At 34.9% G+C, this 19,223-nt stretch overlaps 2 protein-coding genes across 4 annotated transcripts; one reads left to right on the top strand and one right to left on the bottom strand.

Moving 5' to 3' along the window:
* Positions 1-5,024: 5,024 nt before the first annotated feature.
* Positions 5,025-10,959, bottom strand: LOC106177532 (serine/threonine-protein phosphatase 2A activator-like). 3 transcript variants are annotated; one of them, XM_087008642.1, is made up of 11 exons: positions 10,843-10,959; positions 10,086-10,189; positions 9,710-9,796; positions 9,101-9,226; positions 8,630-8,747; positions 8,251-8,350; positions 7,787-7,911; positions 7,449-7,549; positions 6,601-6,708; positions 5,592-5,991; positions 5,025-5,351 (listed from the first exon to the last, which is right to left on the bottom strand). In XM_087008642.1, exons 1-10 carry the CDS (start codon positions 10,868-10,870, stop codon positions 5,923-5,925), a joined length of 966 nt encoding a protein of 321 aa, XP_086864768.1. In that variant the 5' UTR covers positions 10,871-10,959; the 3' UTR covers positions 5,025-5,351; positions 5,592-5,922. The 3 variants fall into 3 exon arrangements, with proteins under 3 accessions (XP_086864768.1, XP_086864770.1, XP_086864769.1); XM_087008644.1 differs by lacking the exon at positions 10,843-10,959 and adding an exon at positions 10,605-10,717; XM_087008643.1 differs by lacking the exons at positions 5,025-5,351; positions 5,592-5,991; positions 6,601-6,708; positions 10,843-10,959 and adding exons at positions 7,187-7,272; positions 10,605-10,720.
* LOC106177530 (carnitine O-acetyltransferase) lies at positions 10,864-19,156 on the top strand. Its single transcript, XM_013560333.2, has 14 exons — positions 10,864-11,024; positions 12,109-12,303; positions 12,779-12,859; positions 12,995-13,113; positions 13,453-13,506; positions 13,813-13,981; positions 14,277-14,448; positions 14,804-14,982; positions 15,192-15,292; positions 15,518-15,637; positions 15,903-16,025; positions 16,413-16,611; positions 17,100-17,237; positions 17,602-19,156. The coding sequence occupies exons 1-14, from the start codon at positions 10,998-11,000 to the stop codon at positions 17,815-17,817; spliced, it is 1,893 nt and encodes a 630-aa protein (XP_013415787.2). The 5' UTR covers positions 10,864-10,997; the 3' UTR covers positions 17,818-19,156.
* Positions 19,157-19,223: the final 67 nt, after the last annotated feature.

Here is a 19,223-nt window from a genome sequence, read left to right on the forward strand (position 1 = left end):
TTGCCACATGCTGTATAAAGGACGTATAACACAACATGGCGTGATCAAGAAATATATTTTGTGTTATAAAAAGAGAAAAACCGATCTGGATATTGCCCAGTGTAACCAGTGCCTGATTGAATGGCCTAACACCTGGGTTCATTTCAGCCCACGCTACTTGAGTGCGCGCGCACTCCCAGTAGAATTAAATCACCCTTTCCTGGAAACGACTGTCCTGCTGTCCAAGAACACTGATTTCCTGGAAAGAGGTTAATTTCAATTATCCCCGAATGACGCATCTTCGTTCCACGACAGATCTGATTTATAATCAGAGCTAAGGATCCAGACTAAATTGGAATTCCTAGATGGTGATAATTGCCCTAGATTTAAGTATTTGTTATTTTCCTAGAATTAGATATTTGTAATTGTCTTAGATTTAACTGCTTGGAGTGAACAACGATACCGGGAAAAATACGAAGTTTGAGATATAAATACTTTTATTTTTGTGAATGAGGGAGAATTCAAAGCCTTGCTTCAGGGTTAATTCGTACAAAGACAAAGAAAAAAGATCCACCCAGCTGGGATTCGAGAAATACATTATGGTTTTCTCTTTATGATATCTTCATTTAAAATTGGTTATAAAAAGTTTTCTACATAATAGTCGAGATAAAATAGAAGCAATTATGCTGGTAATTGTCACGAATGTACTTTTCCCCACTTAATTTCTTTTTTTTTTTATCAAAGCACCCACAGATTTCCCCTGTAAACAGCTCACTTAATTTTCTCAGAACAACCAGATTCTTAGAAAAGTGCCAGTGGTTGCGGTATAAGGTCACAGCAAGCAACAGGTCGCGTAAGGGTCATTTAATTTATTAAATTATATTATTTATTTATTTATATTTTTTTAATACACTAACACTCTAGCCATTCAAATCATGATCTGCTTATTTTCTATTATTTATAAAGGATCTGATTTTTGAAGTTCTGTTGCACAAGCTGCAACACGCCATAGTAGAAAAGAACCAAAAAGACATTCTAGGAAATATTTGATTGCGGTGAGACGCCGGTGAAGAGAGCCGCGTCATATAATCGTGTTGTAAACAACGCCAGCTCACGTTGATGCACGCACATCAGTGCTGCTTATGAAAGCCACATCCAGGGTTTCCAGCGTTTTATTTCGCAATGTGCGGAAAGCTTTTTGTTTTCTTGTTGCAAACAATGGATAATACTTAGAAGCAGAGCCGCACAGAGAACCGATGTTATAAGCACGTGAAATTCACATGGCTGCACATAAAAATTGCTACTGCAACTTTGTTGGGAGAGAGTGTGAAAAGTTCTAAATACCCTCTACTTGGGTCACAGAATGATTTTTCGCTAGATTTTCACCGATATGTCTCTGGTTGATTCATTGCACTTATCTCTGTTGTGCACCAAATTAATCTGCGGCGCTGGTTGAGGGTAAGTTTAGGCTCGGACACAAAATGTATATTGGGCGTTCCAGGTTTTAGATAGAAATGAATTAAACGCTGGAACGTCGATGAAATACAAACAAAACAAAACCTGTCCCGGTACATCACTAAATGAGTGAAACTGATTATCTTCTAAACGGAGAATAAACTAAAAAAATTCTTAAAATTTTGCTGTAGTTTGGAAAGTCATTCCACTTGGAAGCGACGATCCAATTATCTTATCAGTTTTGTCTTTTTGCAGCAATTATCTCACCCGCTTATGGATTAGCGATATAAATTATTCAAAATGTTATAGAAAATAGAATTTTTCACTTGATTGGTGTCCTTGAAATCCTAACTGAATACGTACGTGCGTCATTTACTTGGCTGTATTAGGGATAATAACAATGGGTGTAATGAAATAGTAACGATCTTATCCGAAGTAGAATTAGAAAATTAATCTCTTTTGACAATGCCCTTAATAAGTTCGATTTTAAGGACGTCATACGCCAAAAATGGATCGCATTCATTCCACATTGATCCCCAAACATCAATTAAATGTGATGCGAAAAGTCCGAATGTGATCTCGTATCCTGTTCGGGTCAATACCTTCCAGATCGAATTATGTCCCGTTTAGACATTTTGTTGAGCAGTTTTGTTGTCCTTTTATTGTAGGCTGCCCCCCCCCCCCCAATCAGCCCCTATAGCGTCTTCCTAGAAAATGAAGCCACGTTAGCTCGCTAGTTATCGATTTTGTCCATAAATCCGCCTACGCATTAGACAGCAACCGGAGAATACAAGAATGGCAGAATTTCTATCCGGTTGGTAAACAGAAACCCTTACGCTCAGTAGGCGTTGTTATTATGTGTTTGCATGTTTTGCTGGAGTTGTGCAAATAATGTTTGTTTTTTATTGAAAGGTTTCTTTTTCAACTAATTCGCCGATGTACATGTCCGGCGACTCTGTGAAGCGGTTGGCGGTTTGTGTTCTGGGAGTGTTCCTAGAATATTGTTCTGCGTGTAACTAACATCTAGCGAAGTACTATACTCTTTTTGAACTGACAAAGAAGGGCGCAGGAATGGCTAGACGAAAAGATGTAAATCACTTTGAAAACATGGTTTTCCAACAAACACTGGGTATCATATGCTCCTTTACGCAACTGGTTGATTCCTTGAAACTCTACGCCTGAATATACCTAATACCGTATACGCGTAACTTTAAATCAAAAGACAAGTGAGAAGGGTAAAACAAAGTAATCTTTTTGCTAATTTAAATCTAACTTTATTTGACTTAAAGATGTTAGGTAGAAAATGTTTCAAACCATATTTAAAGAAGACGTAATATCTTTTGGGATAAAATATTAAATTATAACACGCGGAATTAATAAATGAGGCGAAGTTGAATATGGAGATTAAAAGAACGGTATTTAGACGCGATCAAAATTCGTTTCATGCATGGAGAATTTCGCACGAATGACAGCTTGTAACATATTACTTTTCGTATCTAAAAACTGGCACTGGTACGTATACTCCATCCTATTTCAGATCACATACGAAGTTAAAACAAAATATGAGTCAAATTCCTTTTTACTGTAAGTGTCTGAAAAACAAATTCAGTAGACCGGGTTAGAAAAGAATTTTATCAGCGTTATGCGCCGAGGATAGAGCTGTGATTTTACTTTTTAAAGTTAATCAAAATTAACAACTAGTATTAAAATTAGTTACCGATTTTAGTGACGTTGATCACCTACTTTGGAACGGAAAGTTATGCGAAACAGCATTGTTTCACTCTTGTTTCAAGAGTATCTTCAGGCTGAATGTCCACAGGACATTAGGTGTTGGTGGACCTCTTAACGATATTAAATAGGGGTGGTAATTGGTAACAAAAATCAGTACCTAATATAGCTCCTTGGAATTATGAACAATCGCATTGATAAAGTATTGAAATTGTTGTTTTCCTCCGATATTTCGATGTTCGATAATGAGCCGTTGATTGAATAAAAATTACTGCTTTATCCTTGGAAAACGGGTTCATATACTGGACAAAAATAGAGAATCAATCAATTACTTGTTGTTCGCATATAGTGACCTTTCAAACAACAAGTAGCCGGCTTCGTCCTACGCAGAAAATCTGTGCAGCTAAATACAATCGAAAACACACTTTGTAAAATAACGCCTGCTGGGTTTAAATCTGGAGCCATTCTATACATTTTGGGGCGGAAAGGGTGGGGCGGCTGTATTCCGCTTGTCATTTTGTTACCATTTTGACATTAAGTATTTTTATGTAGGCCCTATTATTATTTTCGGTGTAAATACGTTTGGTTTATGTTATTTACAGAAAGAGAGCGGCTGACGGATTCAATAAACATTAATGCTGGTCTTTAAGAGACGCGTAGGTCGCCTTTACTCGGCATCTTGCAGTTCAAAACGTCGATGGCGACTTGCGTCAACACTAGTAACGATTTAACCCGACTTGCACCCGGCCCACACTCGACGCGTTTCTAGGTAAGTTGAAACGACTTAACATAGTAGGTTCTGTCTAAACTTCCTATGTGATTACGATTTCTAGCCCAAGGAAGCACACCAACGCCGTGATTGGAGGGAAGTCTCGCTCAGCTCCATAGCATAGGCTACTCAAGTTTTAAGTACAGAAGCGAACAGCCTGTTGGGATAGTTGAGCCGTCCCAAGTTGTCTGAGAATGCGAATGAAGTAGCCTTCAATACATGCCCCGGCAAAACAGTATCGTTCACGTCAGTGATTTATTAATACAATAGGTGATGGAAATAAGCCATTGTCCTTCCGCCCATGTATTTACAGTAGGATTAACGGCAAGGTAGGCGAAATAATACCACATATGCTCACTTAATTAGAAATCAGTCGTGTTTAGGCTCTTGAAATCCCCTTACAACGTCCAGCTTCACATTAACAGGCTCAGATGTCGTAAAATTTCAGTATTAGGCTACTGTTTGCCACGGGTATGTTATTTAGTACAACTCCAGAAACGCATGGTTATGGAATTTCAAACATATTTTGAACATTTGTAAACTATTTGACAGTCACGCGTACGGCATGCACGCTCTGTTTTAAATCACTCCACGTTTTACTTGAATTGCGCCAGGTAAGCCGAACATCCTGCTTCATTTTTAGCAACGGCGTGTTATTTATAGACGGGGGTCATTATGTCTAGTGAAACGGATGTGTGTGTGTGTGTGTGTGTGCGTGCGAGCGAGAGAAAGGGAGAGCTGATGAAAAAGCAAGCAATCTGATGCATTGCCTTGTTAACCATTATAAGAGGCGAAATAAAAAAATAAATAATATATAAAATGAAAAAAGTATTACTTTACGAAAAGATGCCTTCTCCAGTTTTACCACTTCACCATTTTTATAAAGAACCTCACAAATAGACTATTCAATATTCACCTTCAATTTTCTGACTAGAAAAATACTATTCTAGCAAATCAATGTTTTCACACTGACTGAAAAAGAAAAAAAGAAAAAAATAGAATAGAACATGAGTGATCCAACCTTTTTCTGGCAAAAGACTGTAAAAATATAATTGCATAATTTCAAATAAAAATTCATTAAAAAATCACATGATGACTGTTTATAATAAATACTGTTTTATTTTTCAGGTTCCTCTCAAACTGCTAATCCAGAGTTCCCAGTTTTTGAAGCTGTGAGCTCACATTCTTAGTGCTTCAACAATCTGCCTTCTTCACTGATATAAGAACACTGCATGTACGCCATCTATTGATGAAACGTCTTAATATTTTCCACGGCTTTGGTGTCTCACCTTATGGCCCTGTAGATGAATGCAAGGGTTAGGATTTCAAAATAAATTTCCATTTAACCTTATTAACAGTCAACTTAGAATCCAAAGCAAGGCCCTCAAGCTGATACATCATCCCAAGCAGAGATCTCAAGCTGAAACAAATATATTAAGTTGAAGTATTACCCCAATCAGATTGCATTCACTCAAAACAGACCTCATCTTTTTTCCTCGTTGTCTATTACATGCAGTATCACATGGGAGTCAACTCTTGACAGAAGGCAGTATTGGTTGGGATATGCCAGCATATTTATAAATCTCCTGTGTCGAGTATCCCAGTGACTCCCTTTCGCCATGAAAGTTTTCATGTAATTATTAAACAGAGCAAAAAAAACCTGTAGCACTATCAATAAACACTGAATGTGTATGTATGTAACATTCAGATCTAATAATTCCTCTGTTCAGTGGCTTGTGCTCGTACTGGAACCACAGAGGTGAGACTGCTATTTATTGAAAAGTCATAAAATATGGCCTGGGTTCCAGGGGGTTACCTAGGCCAATGATATTTTTGGCTCCCAAATAGGCCAGAAATCCATGGACAGTCAGAAAAATCTCATCCGTGTAACTGATAGAACTCATTTAAAAGCATTTGTTCACATTGTATGTCAGCAATGTCCATGAGGTCAATTGTGAAGCTGTCCATGTCTTAAAACTGCCCAGTGGTCATCACGCAGGCTTTATGGACAGTATGGAGCCAAATAAGAAGTGCTGCACTACAGGGAACTTTGCAAGTACCTAGAATAATTGAATTTTGTCCTCTCAAAATCAACTATCAATTCATGTAAATATTTATTTCCTTAAATAATTGCTAAATTAAATATAAGGATTTTAACATTGCTGAACTTCTTTACTTGCTTAATTTTCTTTTTACTATATAAATTTTTAGTTTCTAATTCACAGTGATATAGTTCACTTAGAAGTCCTTTTTGCCAACCTCTCAGTATATAAAAACATTTAAAATTTGTTTTAGTTATGAAGTATAAATCCAAGACAGTTTGGTGGGCCCCAGGTTAAAATAACTTTTCATTATAATATTATATTTTGATTATTTCTTCAGAGATCTACTGGTAAATCCTTCTCGAGTCTTCCTAGTCCTACAGGCCAGTGGGCAGCAATTTCACAGATGATAACTTTTTATTGAAAAGGTGGACCTTTTTACCCCCCCCCCCCCTCCGCCGTTTTACAGTTGATCCAAGTTGCAAAATGGAAGAGCACGTAGTAGTCGAAATTATGACTAAGAGCAGACTAGTTCCCCACCCGTAAGATTTATTCCCCTCCCCCCTCCCATTCCACCGAGACTCTCCTGCCTACGAACATGTTCTACTCAAGTCCTGGTTTACATACCTCTGCCTTGTACATTTTCACTAGTCCAGAGTTCACTTTATGCCAGTGGGGCACTCCACTGATGTTCCACAACTGGTTAGAGTGCTCAGCAAACGGACCCGTTTTTACCTGGGTGGGAAAAATACAAATACCTGATTCGTCCAAGATTCCTTACAGAGTTCGCTTTCTATCTATTTAGATATACCCTCATAAAAAGTAGTATTGTAAGTCATTAACTACGTAAATACTTTTAAATATTGAAATGGTATTGTTGTCATCAGTATAAAATGCAGATGAAGAAAAAATGTTTAAGTCAGCATACAAAACAAATAGAAAGTATAAATCGTATAAGGATTTTTTTTCTTTTTAGTGGTGATCCAATTGTGGGCTTTATGAGACTTTGAGTGTATTCAGAACAGATGATCCTAACAGATCCTCAGACTAAATATGCCATCCCTGCAGGAGCCTTGTAATTAAACCCGGAAGCCGAGATTTAATCCCTTTAATAGAGTCTTTTCCACGAAATCGTGAGCATGCACAGTTCTTAATCACTGGATCGATCTAAATCTCTGGAATACACCCTAAGTCGTCCTTTCTTTCAAGTGGGTCTGCCATATTAAGTTTGTCCGACTTGTACTGAATGTGCTCTTTGAATTTTACACTGCAGTGAGGTTGGACTTAGGAGTAATAGCACTGGTAATTTGGAAAATGTTATGAAAAAGACATTGAGGCAACTGGTTAAGTTTTGAACAACAAACTTGTATATGAAAATCACAAAGTGCTGGGTGTTTTACATACACATGACACTACGATAAAATTAATGAATGAATTAATAAAAGAATTAATACAAGGAATATTTGAAAAAATACCTGGTTTATAAACTTTACACAACCTAAAAACATGTAGTCCTTGGCAAAATATTCATATACTTCTGGCTTTGGGAAAGACTTAGGGTGAATTCTTTTATGATCTGGAAAAAGAAAAAGAGAATGTTATTCTAAAACTTCAATTATAAATTTATTTAGTTTAATTCACAAAAAAATTATTTTCTGACATAAAACCCTAATACTTATTAGTACACTTCTTCACTTTTTTTAGGTGTTTTTTATTTCTTTAATTAAAACAGTGGTCTGGGAATAAAATTAATTCATCAATTTTCTAAGAAATTCAGTATGAGGAGAAAAATGGCAAAACAGGTTAGAATTACCTAGTAACTGTGAGCTTCCCCAGAGAAAAGGTATGAACTGATAATCATCAAGGCTCCAGACGCCATGGCTGCCTGCAGGCTCCATGTTATATGTCTGCTGCATCTTCCTCATAACTTCTATATACCTAAGAGACAAGAGCATAATATGGATAATATTTCTTTTGAATTTCATTTTCATGGATTGAATTTTGAATATTCAACAGCTCTTTAAAATTAAAGCAAATGGAACAAAAAATGTTATATCACAGATCAACCTAGGGTAATTGTGTGAAAATAAATAGAAAATTAATTGACATTACATTTACACAGGAAGCAAGTGAAGATGAAAATGTGTAAAAGTTGTGTGTGTGGGGAGGGGGGAGGTGTTAAGTGACATGTAAAAAATTCCTCATCTGTTTCCCCACAGCTCAAACAATATATCAGAATAATAAAAAAATGCTAAGGAAATATCTTAGGGCACCCACCTTTGAAAAACCTTATTAACTGCTGCTACCGAGTCCTCTTGTGTGTAGGCACCAATTTTAAAAAGGCAGCACAAAAATGCAATAAATGATAACTCATGACCTAAAAAACAAAACTGAATCTATAGAACTCATTTGAATTGAAAATCACACAGTCCCTTATCATATCTCAATTAAAACTGAATTTTTACTCCAATCACTATTTCACACTGACAAAGGTGAAATAAAAGGTTAGAAGAATCATCTAATTTTTTATGTTTGAGTCAAAATCTTATTATTCCATTAGCAAATTACAGATACTAGTAAGTAAAAAACATTAATGACTATCATTTTGATATATTTAAGAATAAGAAAAATAAATAAATAACTGAAAGAGGAATACCTGATCCATAATCTATTCTGGTAGAATTCCCAATACTTTCCACCAAATACATATAAATTTCTGGGGCAGCCCTTTGGTACTGCTCATCTAATGCAGCTTTAACTATAGATTCACCTTTCTGAAAATATTGCAATCAAAAGTAATACAAAAAGGTCCAGACTGACCTTGCATTGATGTAATAGTTTTCCTTTTTATTAAAGATGGACAACCACCTTAAAGCTTTTTTTTTTTAATCATCTGTTTGCCCTAAGGGCCAATTTTGCTTAAGATAATGTTCTTCATTCATAAAAACATATTTTTAATGTTTTATTTCTACATGATAAGAACAGCTTTTATCTATTATTACCTTCACCCTAAAAATTGTCATCGTGATTGCTTCCATATAAAGCAAAGAAAATGTTTTATTCATGAAATCAGTACAATTATTGATAAATAAATGAAAATTAATAAATAAAAAGAAACAAGTATTACCTCCTGTAGTCTAGAGTATACATCCTTGAAAGCTTTGTTGCCAAACCTCTGCGGTTGGTCTACTGGCGGGATCTCATCTATCCATGAGGATATTGTGTTTAACATGTCTAACAGATTTGTAGTGAGCTGAAAATAAATTGAGACTACTGTATTAAACAATAGGAACACAGGGGGCTTGAGGAAGTGAAGTTAGCATCCAGACCAGTGTTATATCCACTATTAGATCCTTGATGTTTAATATATGGAAATCTAGGATGTATCAAAAATTTTAGTCTAAAGAACCTTCAGACCAACACCATCTACAAACTAAAATCTACTTGTCCAAAGTAAAAACAGTGGTCAGTGACTGAACTAATTTAGAGGATTTTACTGGAAGTTAGTGGGATAATTTTGCTACAGTCATACACTGAAATTCTGAACCAGCAGTCTTAGAGAAATATATATGTTCAACTGTTAAATAAGTATTTTTGTTAAATCAGGGAATTATACTGAAGTTTATGATTTAATTCCCTGGTTAAATAAAGCATCTATGGAGTTCACATACGTAATTTTAATAAGCACAAGATCATACGTAATTTTAATTAGCACAATCTGAACACTCCTACCTACCTGAGATATATGACATTCATCATTTAAACTTTTATTTTTCACAGCTTCGTTCATGGCTATAATAAACCCAACAAGATCTCTGTAGGCCTGAAATATTAAATGCATCATCTATATATTGAAAATCAAAGAGTAAAAGGAACAAATTAAATTAATTCTGTAAATTCAGCTATCAAAATCAAGATAATATATTTTTATTATCTTACTCTTGTGTACAAATATATGGTGACCATAAGATAAATTTGATGAAAAAATGTCTGAAATATTTAAAAAATCAAGTGTCATTAAAAAAATTACAAACTCTCTCAAAAATTTTTTTTATTGCTGTTAGTGTTTTACTGGTAAATAACTGTGAATTATAAACAACACTTTCTTTTACCTGTGAACTTTCCCATGCTGGCATTTGTTCAGGTTTCAGAACCTCCCTGACAGGTGTAGTGAACTCATGTGTGGCAACATCAATCATACCTGGTGCTGACAATACTTAAAAGGAATAAATTTATGGATTTGAAGATGAAATCATATCTTTGTTAAGAGAGAAAGAGAGAGAGAGAAAGAGCGAGTGGAGGAAAAGTAAACATTCACCTCAAACCACTTCCCTGCTGACATTCATCTCTGCCAAAACACACATACAATCCACCATGGACTCAAGAGTACATTTCCCCAGGATTTAGGGCACAGGGAGTCCAGAATGAGAAGCTGTAATTTGGTGACAGATTTAGAAGGAATCCAACTCAAGCAAGCCTAACCAGCCAAACCAAATGACGGCTGGACGGTTCTCTGGGGAAAGCTACGTAACACACACATATTCACCCTTTTTTTTAAGACCGCATCGCCTAAAATGTACCACATGTGTATATGACCGACATAGGCAAAATATTCCTCGATACCAACTCACATTTGTTGACATTTTGGTTGCAGGACAAACGATATTTGGTGAGATTGTCAAACCGCATGAAACTGAAATTGACATCCTGCGGGCAAATCACTGAAATGGCCGATTTGCAAAATTGCGGAATCTTAAACATTTTTTCATAAAATCCAAATGTGTAAAATAAGTCATTTAAATGTCGTGACAAATTTAAATGACAATTCCTAGCTTACTTATCAGTTAAAACAAAATAAAAGTATCTCACCAGCATTACTCGTTTCGGCTTCCGCCATGATTGTTATTGGAACTGCGCATGCTAACTAGGTCATAAAAGTTGAATGGGTTAAATTTTGGACTTTGCTCCAGCATCATCTCTCATCCCTAGACATAAAAGTAGCTACAAGGTCAGATTTCAGGAACATGTTTCAACGACTCGGCATAGCAATGGTGAGTATGCAAGACTTTCATCGTGTATTTCATTTTATTTTTGTCAGAGCAAAACAAAACCGACAGTTGCCTGTGTCATTTCAGCCTGAGGGAAATGAGCAGCTGATGCATATTTTGGAGGGCACAACAAACCACAACTAGTAGTAGTAGGAGTAGCGCTAATCAGGGTAGATAAAAGTTCACCTCAGATAAAAAAAATCTTATCAAACTTAATATAAATTTCAGAAAAGAGAAAAATACATTTTTCTTATGAATATTTTACTGCAGTTGAAAATATGTCATTGTGCATAAAATCAAAGAAAACTTACTTGGCAGGTAATTATAATGATTAGAAAGATGTGGGTTACCGGCAAATGTTGTATAGAAATTATGATTGAAATGTACATATAACTTACAGTAAAGCTGCATGCTTTTAATCACTCATATGCATCAAAGGATCCTGGGCTTCACTGTAATGATGATGCAGTGAAGAATTTTCCTGTGAAAAAAAAGAAAAAAAAACTGAAACTTCAAATTTTCAAGGGATAAATGTATTTAAAATGTGATTTAAAAAATCATAAACTTTGTCACTTGAGGTTAAAAGGTAGGACACAAGGGTGGAAGTTAAAGGGATAATAACTCTTCGTATGAGATGTATGTTTCATATTAATATAAACATTGTAAACAACTTGTAGTTCTAAATATATTATGATAGATTCTGTTTTACCACAAAAACGGCAGTTTTAGTTATTATTGTTGTGATATCTGAGTTTTTCATCAGACCACGTGACCTCCGTAGATGGCTATACTCTGTAATAATCTCTTAAGAGATTATAATATAATACCAAACTTTTTAGAAAAAAACCAGGGACTAAGGCTTCGTTCACATGGAATGTCTATTTTCTAAAAATCTATTTTTTATTCCCGGTATCTTATGATCACGGTCTGTGCCCTGAATATCCCGCCGCGTAATTTCTGGCAGCGCGAGCCAGTTACTTATAGTAACTTATATATATATATTCTTGTTTTTGTTTATGTGTGTTTTAGGAGAAAATGAAAAGATATAACAAAAAAATTTAAGACTTTAAACACATTTTGTTTTTAGGTAAAACAAGGTCCCAAAGCAGCCCAGCCCATTCTTGGGCGGTACCTGCCAAAAATATTGCCCGGGACTCGTATGTTCTCTATTCAGCAGCAGTTGCCAAGGTTACCAGTTCCATCTATTGAACAAACACTTGATAAATATCTGAAGTCTGTACGTCCATTGCTGAGTGATGAAGAATATAATCAAACACAAACGGTATGTACAGGGATGTAAAAAGCATAAAAGGTGTTCTAGGCCTTGATAGAAAAATACATTCTTCTGAAAATTTCAGAAAATCCTCCTAAACCACCAAGGTATACCAGTCAAGAACCACAGTCTAAATTATTATCTACAAACCTGTTTGAGAGCTGTCAAATTTACTGTTGAAAGAAAATCACCAAAGTTTCTCATACAACTGTAGCTGAAAAGTTTAAAACTCAATTTTGTCAACAGTTTTGATAATAGTATACCTTGGTGGTTAGAGGAGAAATGTTTAAAAGTAAATTTAATTTTTTTTTAATTTATAATGCTTATTGTGTAGAACATGCCAACAGCTGTATTATATTGAACATACATCAAATTTAGATCTTTCCAACTGAACTTGACATTGCACAAAATATTAACAGATAATCAATGCTGATTTTGGTATCATGTTTTTGCATGCGTTTATAAATTGTTATCCCCATTTCAGATAGTAGCAGATTTTGCCAAAGACCCAGGTCCAAAACTACAAGAGATGCTCCTGAAGAAAGCAGAAACAACAGACAACTGGGTACGTACAGCATTTGTCTTCATAATATGTCTTTTAACTAAGCCATGAAAGCCATAATTATTATAGTTATACTGACTTAGCAACGTCCTTCCTGTATTAAGGTCTAACAAAATGAACTTTTATTCTTGGTTGTAGCTGGCAGACTGGTGGCTTCATGTGGCTTATCTTGGATTCCGGATGCCAGTTGTTATCCATTCCAGTCCTGGAATCATGCTCCCTTTCCAGGAGTTCCAGGATGAGCAGGGACAGCTCAGGTAGACCAGGCTGCCTTCACAACTGCTACAGCTTACACCTGGGGCCTGTTTCACAAAAGAATCTTCGTCCAAAAATTAGTCTTAACTTAAAGGCTAAAAGTTTAAGTCCACTTAGACCCAATAAAAATTAGTAGGTGTCATAAATGAAATGAAATATTGCCCCTGATTTATAACAAGAAAAACATAGATTTTATTTATTAAGTAGACTAGCAACTGTGGATTTATATTTTATTGGTATTGGGAAAGGGAATTCTTTAAAGGAGGAGTGCCCTTTTAAGCAGGATCCACTTTAATATAAAATACCTTGTACTATAAATGAAGTATTTGGTGTTATTTTAGATTTGCAGCCAAATGGATATCTGGTGTGTTGTCCTTTAAGAAGTTGATTGATGAGTAAGTGTAAAATATTAACTTTCTTGATAGTTCAAAATTTATCACATTTCCTATGTGGTACAATAATCAGAATTGAATCACATACAGTAATGTTATGTGATTGAAATGGTTATATCTTTTGAGTTTATCTTTTTCAGATACAAAATTGATAAAGAATAATGAATCCTAACAGGTGTGAAATAATAGATAAGCAAATGATAAAATGTAAAATAAAATTTGAGCATTTTTTGCTTTCATTTGTATTGTAATTACTTGTAAGATATTTATAAATTCATATATGCACTTTTTTATCTTGTATTCCTTCAGGCAAACATTACCAATAGAAACCTTAGGTGGACAACCCTTGTGCATGATTCAGTATTACAGAATCCTTTCATCTTGCCGTGTACCAGGAGCGAAGCATGATTCTGTGGTACAATTTCCAGCAGACTCGCCAAACCCTCCGCGACATATTGTGGTCATCCGTAACAATCACGTGAGTTGTCAGTGCCCTTGACTCCGTGTTATAAAATATTTACTGGTAAATGTAGATTAAACTTAATAATTATCTTCACATATTAAACAAGGAAACTGCAGTGTGTTTATGAGATATTAATTCTTTCAAGCTTGATCTCTTGGATGGATGAATGGAGAAGAAATTTTTAAAAAACATCTTTGGTCATGTTCTTGAAACTTTATGCCTGGTCACTGACATGTGGAGATGTTTTAATTGTACAGCTTTATATTTGGTAAAAAATTTGTAAAACATGGATTGTGTTCCTATTTTACAGTTTTTCTCTTTGGATGTATATGGCCAAAATGGAAAACCACTCAATGTGGACCAAATTCATAAACAACTGATGAGAATTGTTGATAAATCTGAACATCCCACCCCTCATGTTGGAATTCTCACCACAGAGAACAGGAATACTTGGGGATCTGCTTTCAAGAGGTTGATTAAAAGTAGGTATTCATTTCTGAACAATATGGTTTTGTGCTGTTTCAAAGATTCTGAATTGTTTCTCCTTTTAATATTAACTTTGATAACTGCTTGTTTAAAAACAGAAATGAAAAGCCTCCACTTAAAATTAGATCAAATTCCAGCATATTGAATTTAAGCCAGTATGTGAACAGAATAAAACAAATCTTATAGAATGTATATTTTCTCCTGGAATATGCTGAAACTAAAACATTCCAACAAATTTGTTGGTCCCGAAATGTGCAAAATATTCGGAGTATACTGTAACTGTTTGAAACTTGATTCTCTCTCTCTTTATTAATGCTTGTGTGTGATTGAATTTTTGTTTGTTCATTTAAGACAAGACTAACAAGGCCACAATTGAAGAGATCCAGCGCAGTATCTTTGCAGTGTGCCTGGATAAACATATGGAGCACACTGAACCTGGGCGGAGGGAGGCTATGTCAGCAAAGCAGATGTTACATGGAGGAGGGAGTCAGTGGAACAGCGGCAACAGGTGGTTCGATAAAACATTACAGGTAGATAATATAGGGTGGGCTGTCAGACCTAATTTTTTTACTTGAAAAAATTGCAGGTATTTCTGACATATTCTTTTTTAGAAGGAGATTGGATATTGTCAGTCTTTGCCCTAAGTGAATACAACCAAATATTTTGAATTCATAATTCCACTTGATAATGTTGAGTATTTTAATTTTTCATAAACACAACTTTTATCTCAATTTTCCAGTTTATTATTGGCTCTGATGGAGCGTGTGGATTGAACTATGAACATGCAGCAGCAGAGGGTCCACCCGTCGCTTTCTTGCTGGATCACGTTATGGACTATGTGTAAGTCAACTTTGATGATTAAGAGTATTTTTTGACTACATCAAAGGATAATAGAGTGTTAGTGTCTGTGTGTTAATTTCTTGTTTTGCAGTCTGATTCATTACAACATCTAGTGCTATCTATACCTGGCTTTACATGGTAGGAAAGTTTGGCAGTTTATACATAGTTACCATTTATATATTTCATTTTACTTTTTCAATTAATGACGTGTCATTTAAATTCCAGGAAGAATGTTCCAGAAGACCTAGCCCCTGCAAGTGGAATTGCAGACCCCAAGAAACTGAAGTGGGATTTGTCCCCAGACACACTGGAGGACATCAAGAAAGCAGAGGAGGATATAGACATGTAGGTATTTTTTAATATGCCATTGGAAAATGTAAGTCTGAGGGTGCTTATGTTAAGTTATAGGGAAGGTTCTGATTCTAATGGATGTATGTGCATTTTTACATTAAAAAAGAATGGGCAGAAAATTTGATAAATGTTTTCTCATTTCGTATCTTATCAAGTCCTGTTATTTGTGGCTGTGAAAAACTTAATTTTTTACTTTGTTTCTGCCTCCTTTTATCAGTTTAATGAATATTTTATTAAATTTACTATTTTTCTGTTTTAGGATGGTTGAAGATCTTTCTCTGTCCACATTACATTTTAGAGGTTATGGTAAAGATTTTGCCAAATCTCAGAAACTTCCCCCAGATGCTTTTATACAAGTGGCCATGCAGCTGGCTTACTATAGGTAAATGTGATAGAAATAAGATATTTACATTTATTATAGTATAGTCATTTGGTGTTTTTATAAATAGTGTGTTTTTATTTACTTCTTAAGATTTCCTCCCCTGAAATTCAGGCCTAAAAGCTGCTGGCTTCTCCAATTTGTTTTAAGTCACCATTTGTATATGTTTATCATACTTTGGCATTCAGCAACAAGTTTTATTAAAGTATACCATGTCAGTGGTGCATCCAGTCATTTTGATGTGGATTTATGCACTTTCTTCTGTATGTCATCTGTGCCATATTTGACATGAAATGTAAAAGAGTATGTTTGAAAAGAAAAAAGAAACGAGCTAGTTCATACAATATATTTATATATGTAGAATTATTAAGATTAGTCATTTCACTTCAGCCTGTACAACAAGCCCCCAGCCACTTATGAGAGTGGTTCCACTAGAAGGTTTCAGCTCGGCAGAACAGACACTATTAGATCATGCACCATTGACTCCACAAACTTCTCTAAAGCTATGCAGGATACTTCTGTATCAAAACAAGAGAAGGCAGACTTATTGAGAAAAGCTGTAAATGCTCATAGAAGGTACACTACTGAGGTAGGTAAAAGTTCAGTGAAAACCCCTACTTTCTGTTTCGTTTAAGGTCATATTTTCAATTTGTCATAGGACAATACATATAAAAATTTTATAGCATTTGACAAGTCAAACAATATGCATTAGACTTTTGTACAGCAGAAAATGAATTGTTTTTGAAAAATTCAGCCATTTCCCCACAATCAAGAAGCCAAACTTTTATAACCCTATCCAAAACAGATGATCTCTTCCCAAATTTTCAAGTTTTGAACTTTTTACCATAAGCAGTGACACACACACACCATTCTCCAACTTAATTACAAGAGTGACTTAAAAACAGAAACCTTAAATTCACAATAACCATGAATTACTACATGTTAAAATGAAAGAAAAATTACAGCAGCAACAATAATTTTAAGCTCTGACAAATATTAAACTAATAATAACAATTATAATAAAAATGACTTCAAACTGATAACTAGAAGTTGGCTCATTCTAATACATTTCTCCAGGTTGTTTCTGGTCAGGGGATAGATCGACATTTACTGGCCTTCAAACTGCTGGCTGTAGAAAATGGCATGAATGTTCCCGAGTTATTCATGGACACAGCTTACACAACCAGCATGAACCATCAAATTTCATCTAGTAATGTAAGTACTCTAGTGTGTGTGTGTGTGTGTGTGTGTGTGTGTGTGTGTGTGTGTGTGAATGAGGACCAGAGATTTAAGAGATTGTTAAGCAGTTAAATAATGAACTCTTTCTCCCTCTTTTTTGACGCATGTGGGAGTTTTTTTACAATTGTAAGCTACTTCTGATTAAAATGATAAAGTTCTAAAACTGAATATTTAAAAGAGGCAATGTGTAAATCTTTGCCTTAGTCAAAGTGGTCTAAGAAATCAAGTTATAATAGCATTTAAATGGAAAATAAAATAAAACCATATTCTCTAAATCTTTTCATACTTGCATTCCTATTTTACAAGCAAATACTTCACCAATCCTCTTTAACTTACCTAGGTCTCTGCTAAGACGGAAGCAGTTCTTTGTTTCGGACCAACAGCACCAGATGGATATGGAGTCTGCTACAATCCCCAGCCAAAACAAGTCATCTTTGCCATATCCGCATTCAACAGTTGTAAGGAGACAGACTCGGACATGTATGCCAAGTCTCTGGCCAAAAGTCTAACAGACATGCATGACTTATTGCTGCAAACATCTGGCTCTAAGTTATGAGAAATGCAGCTGGGAAGATATAGCAGTTGTTTTTCGACTTTGCTGAATGCAAAAAAAAAAATTTGGCTTTTGAACCAAAGGCATCCCAGTCGGTCACATTATAGTCATATGGCATATATTTTTTTACAAAGGGTTGATGCATGATTTGGAGTTGGTTTTGTTGGAAATTATGAGAAATGGAAATGATTTAATGGTGCTTACTTGTATGATTATATATATGTATATATATATATATATATATATGCTTTTCTCAAATTCTTCAAGGCCATCAGTATTTTGATGACAGCAACTCCAAGCCGCAATATTTTCTAAATGTATGCCATGATTAACATGTTGTGTAAAAAGGTAGCTATGGTCACATATTCAGTATGAAAAGAGCACTTCATTCACACACAGAGTGTATTTATGTTTATAATAACTGTTATCCGCTACTGTAGTTATACCCTTTTGTGTATCTGAAAGTCATTCCACCCTAAGGCTTATTCCTCTTAGTTTATATAATAACAATGCCCTTATAACATATACCAAACCACATTCCTAATTCTACCAAATATTTTTCTTACCATTTTTTCCACATTTCACTACCCTCATTCCTTGTTTTAAGATCACTCCTGTACCAGTCATATTGACTGTGTATTTAATCACCATGTCACCAACTGTTTGTTTTATTGCTGTATTTCCTTTATCATCCCCCTTGCCATTCTTTCACATTCTTTCCACATTTCTCTTTTTCACACTTTGAGGCCCCAACCCCTCCCCAAAAGTTCCCTTTTCTGCCTTACATCTTTTAGCATTCCTATTTAGCCCTCCATCTTGTTTCTATAACTTTATTCTTGTTTATATCACATTCCTGGTTTGCATCCCAGATGTTGTACTTCAATTTTCTAACCAGTGCAGCTTTCAGTTATTTTGATCAATTGACCATGTTATCATATCTCTGTAAAACTATATGTGTTGGTAGTGAAATTATTATATGTTATTTTAAAAGTTAAAAAATTTTCTACATTCACTTTTGACTAAAATGTTTTACTTGAAAGATAGTGAACTTATTACTGTATTTATTAAGTAGAAGGTGCACATATGTGGTGTAGCTGAATAGAATTACCTGCGAAACCGCTGAAGAAAAGGTGAAAAATACCATATTTTTACATGTGATATTATAAAAAGTGATTGATGTTATGGATCATTATTTATCAAAAGTAGTGTATCCATGTGTTTAGGATGCCCCTTTAATCAATTCAGTAAGAAGGTGATAGTTATTTAAGAATACACTAGAGTAATTTTTGTGCTTCAGAATTATTTTTAGAAGTTATACGATGAATAAATGACTTGTACGTAATGTGTTTATGTCATCCTCAAATTATTTCTGCAAAAATGTAGAATATGTTGTTTATTAGTAACTATTG

This window comes from Lingula anatina, chromosome 3, assembly GCF_051362555.1.
Source record: "Lingula anatina isolate TDL-2025a chromosome 3, LinAna3.0, whole genome shotgun sequence".
Lineage (NCBI taxonomy): Eukaryota > Metazoa > Brachiopoda > Lingulata > Lingulida > Lingulidae > Lingula > Lingula anatina.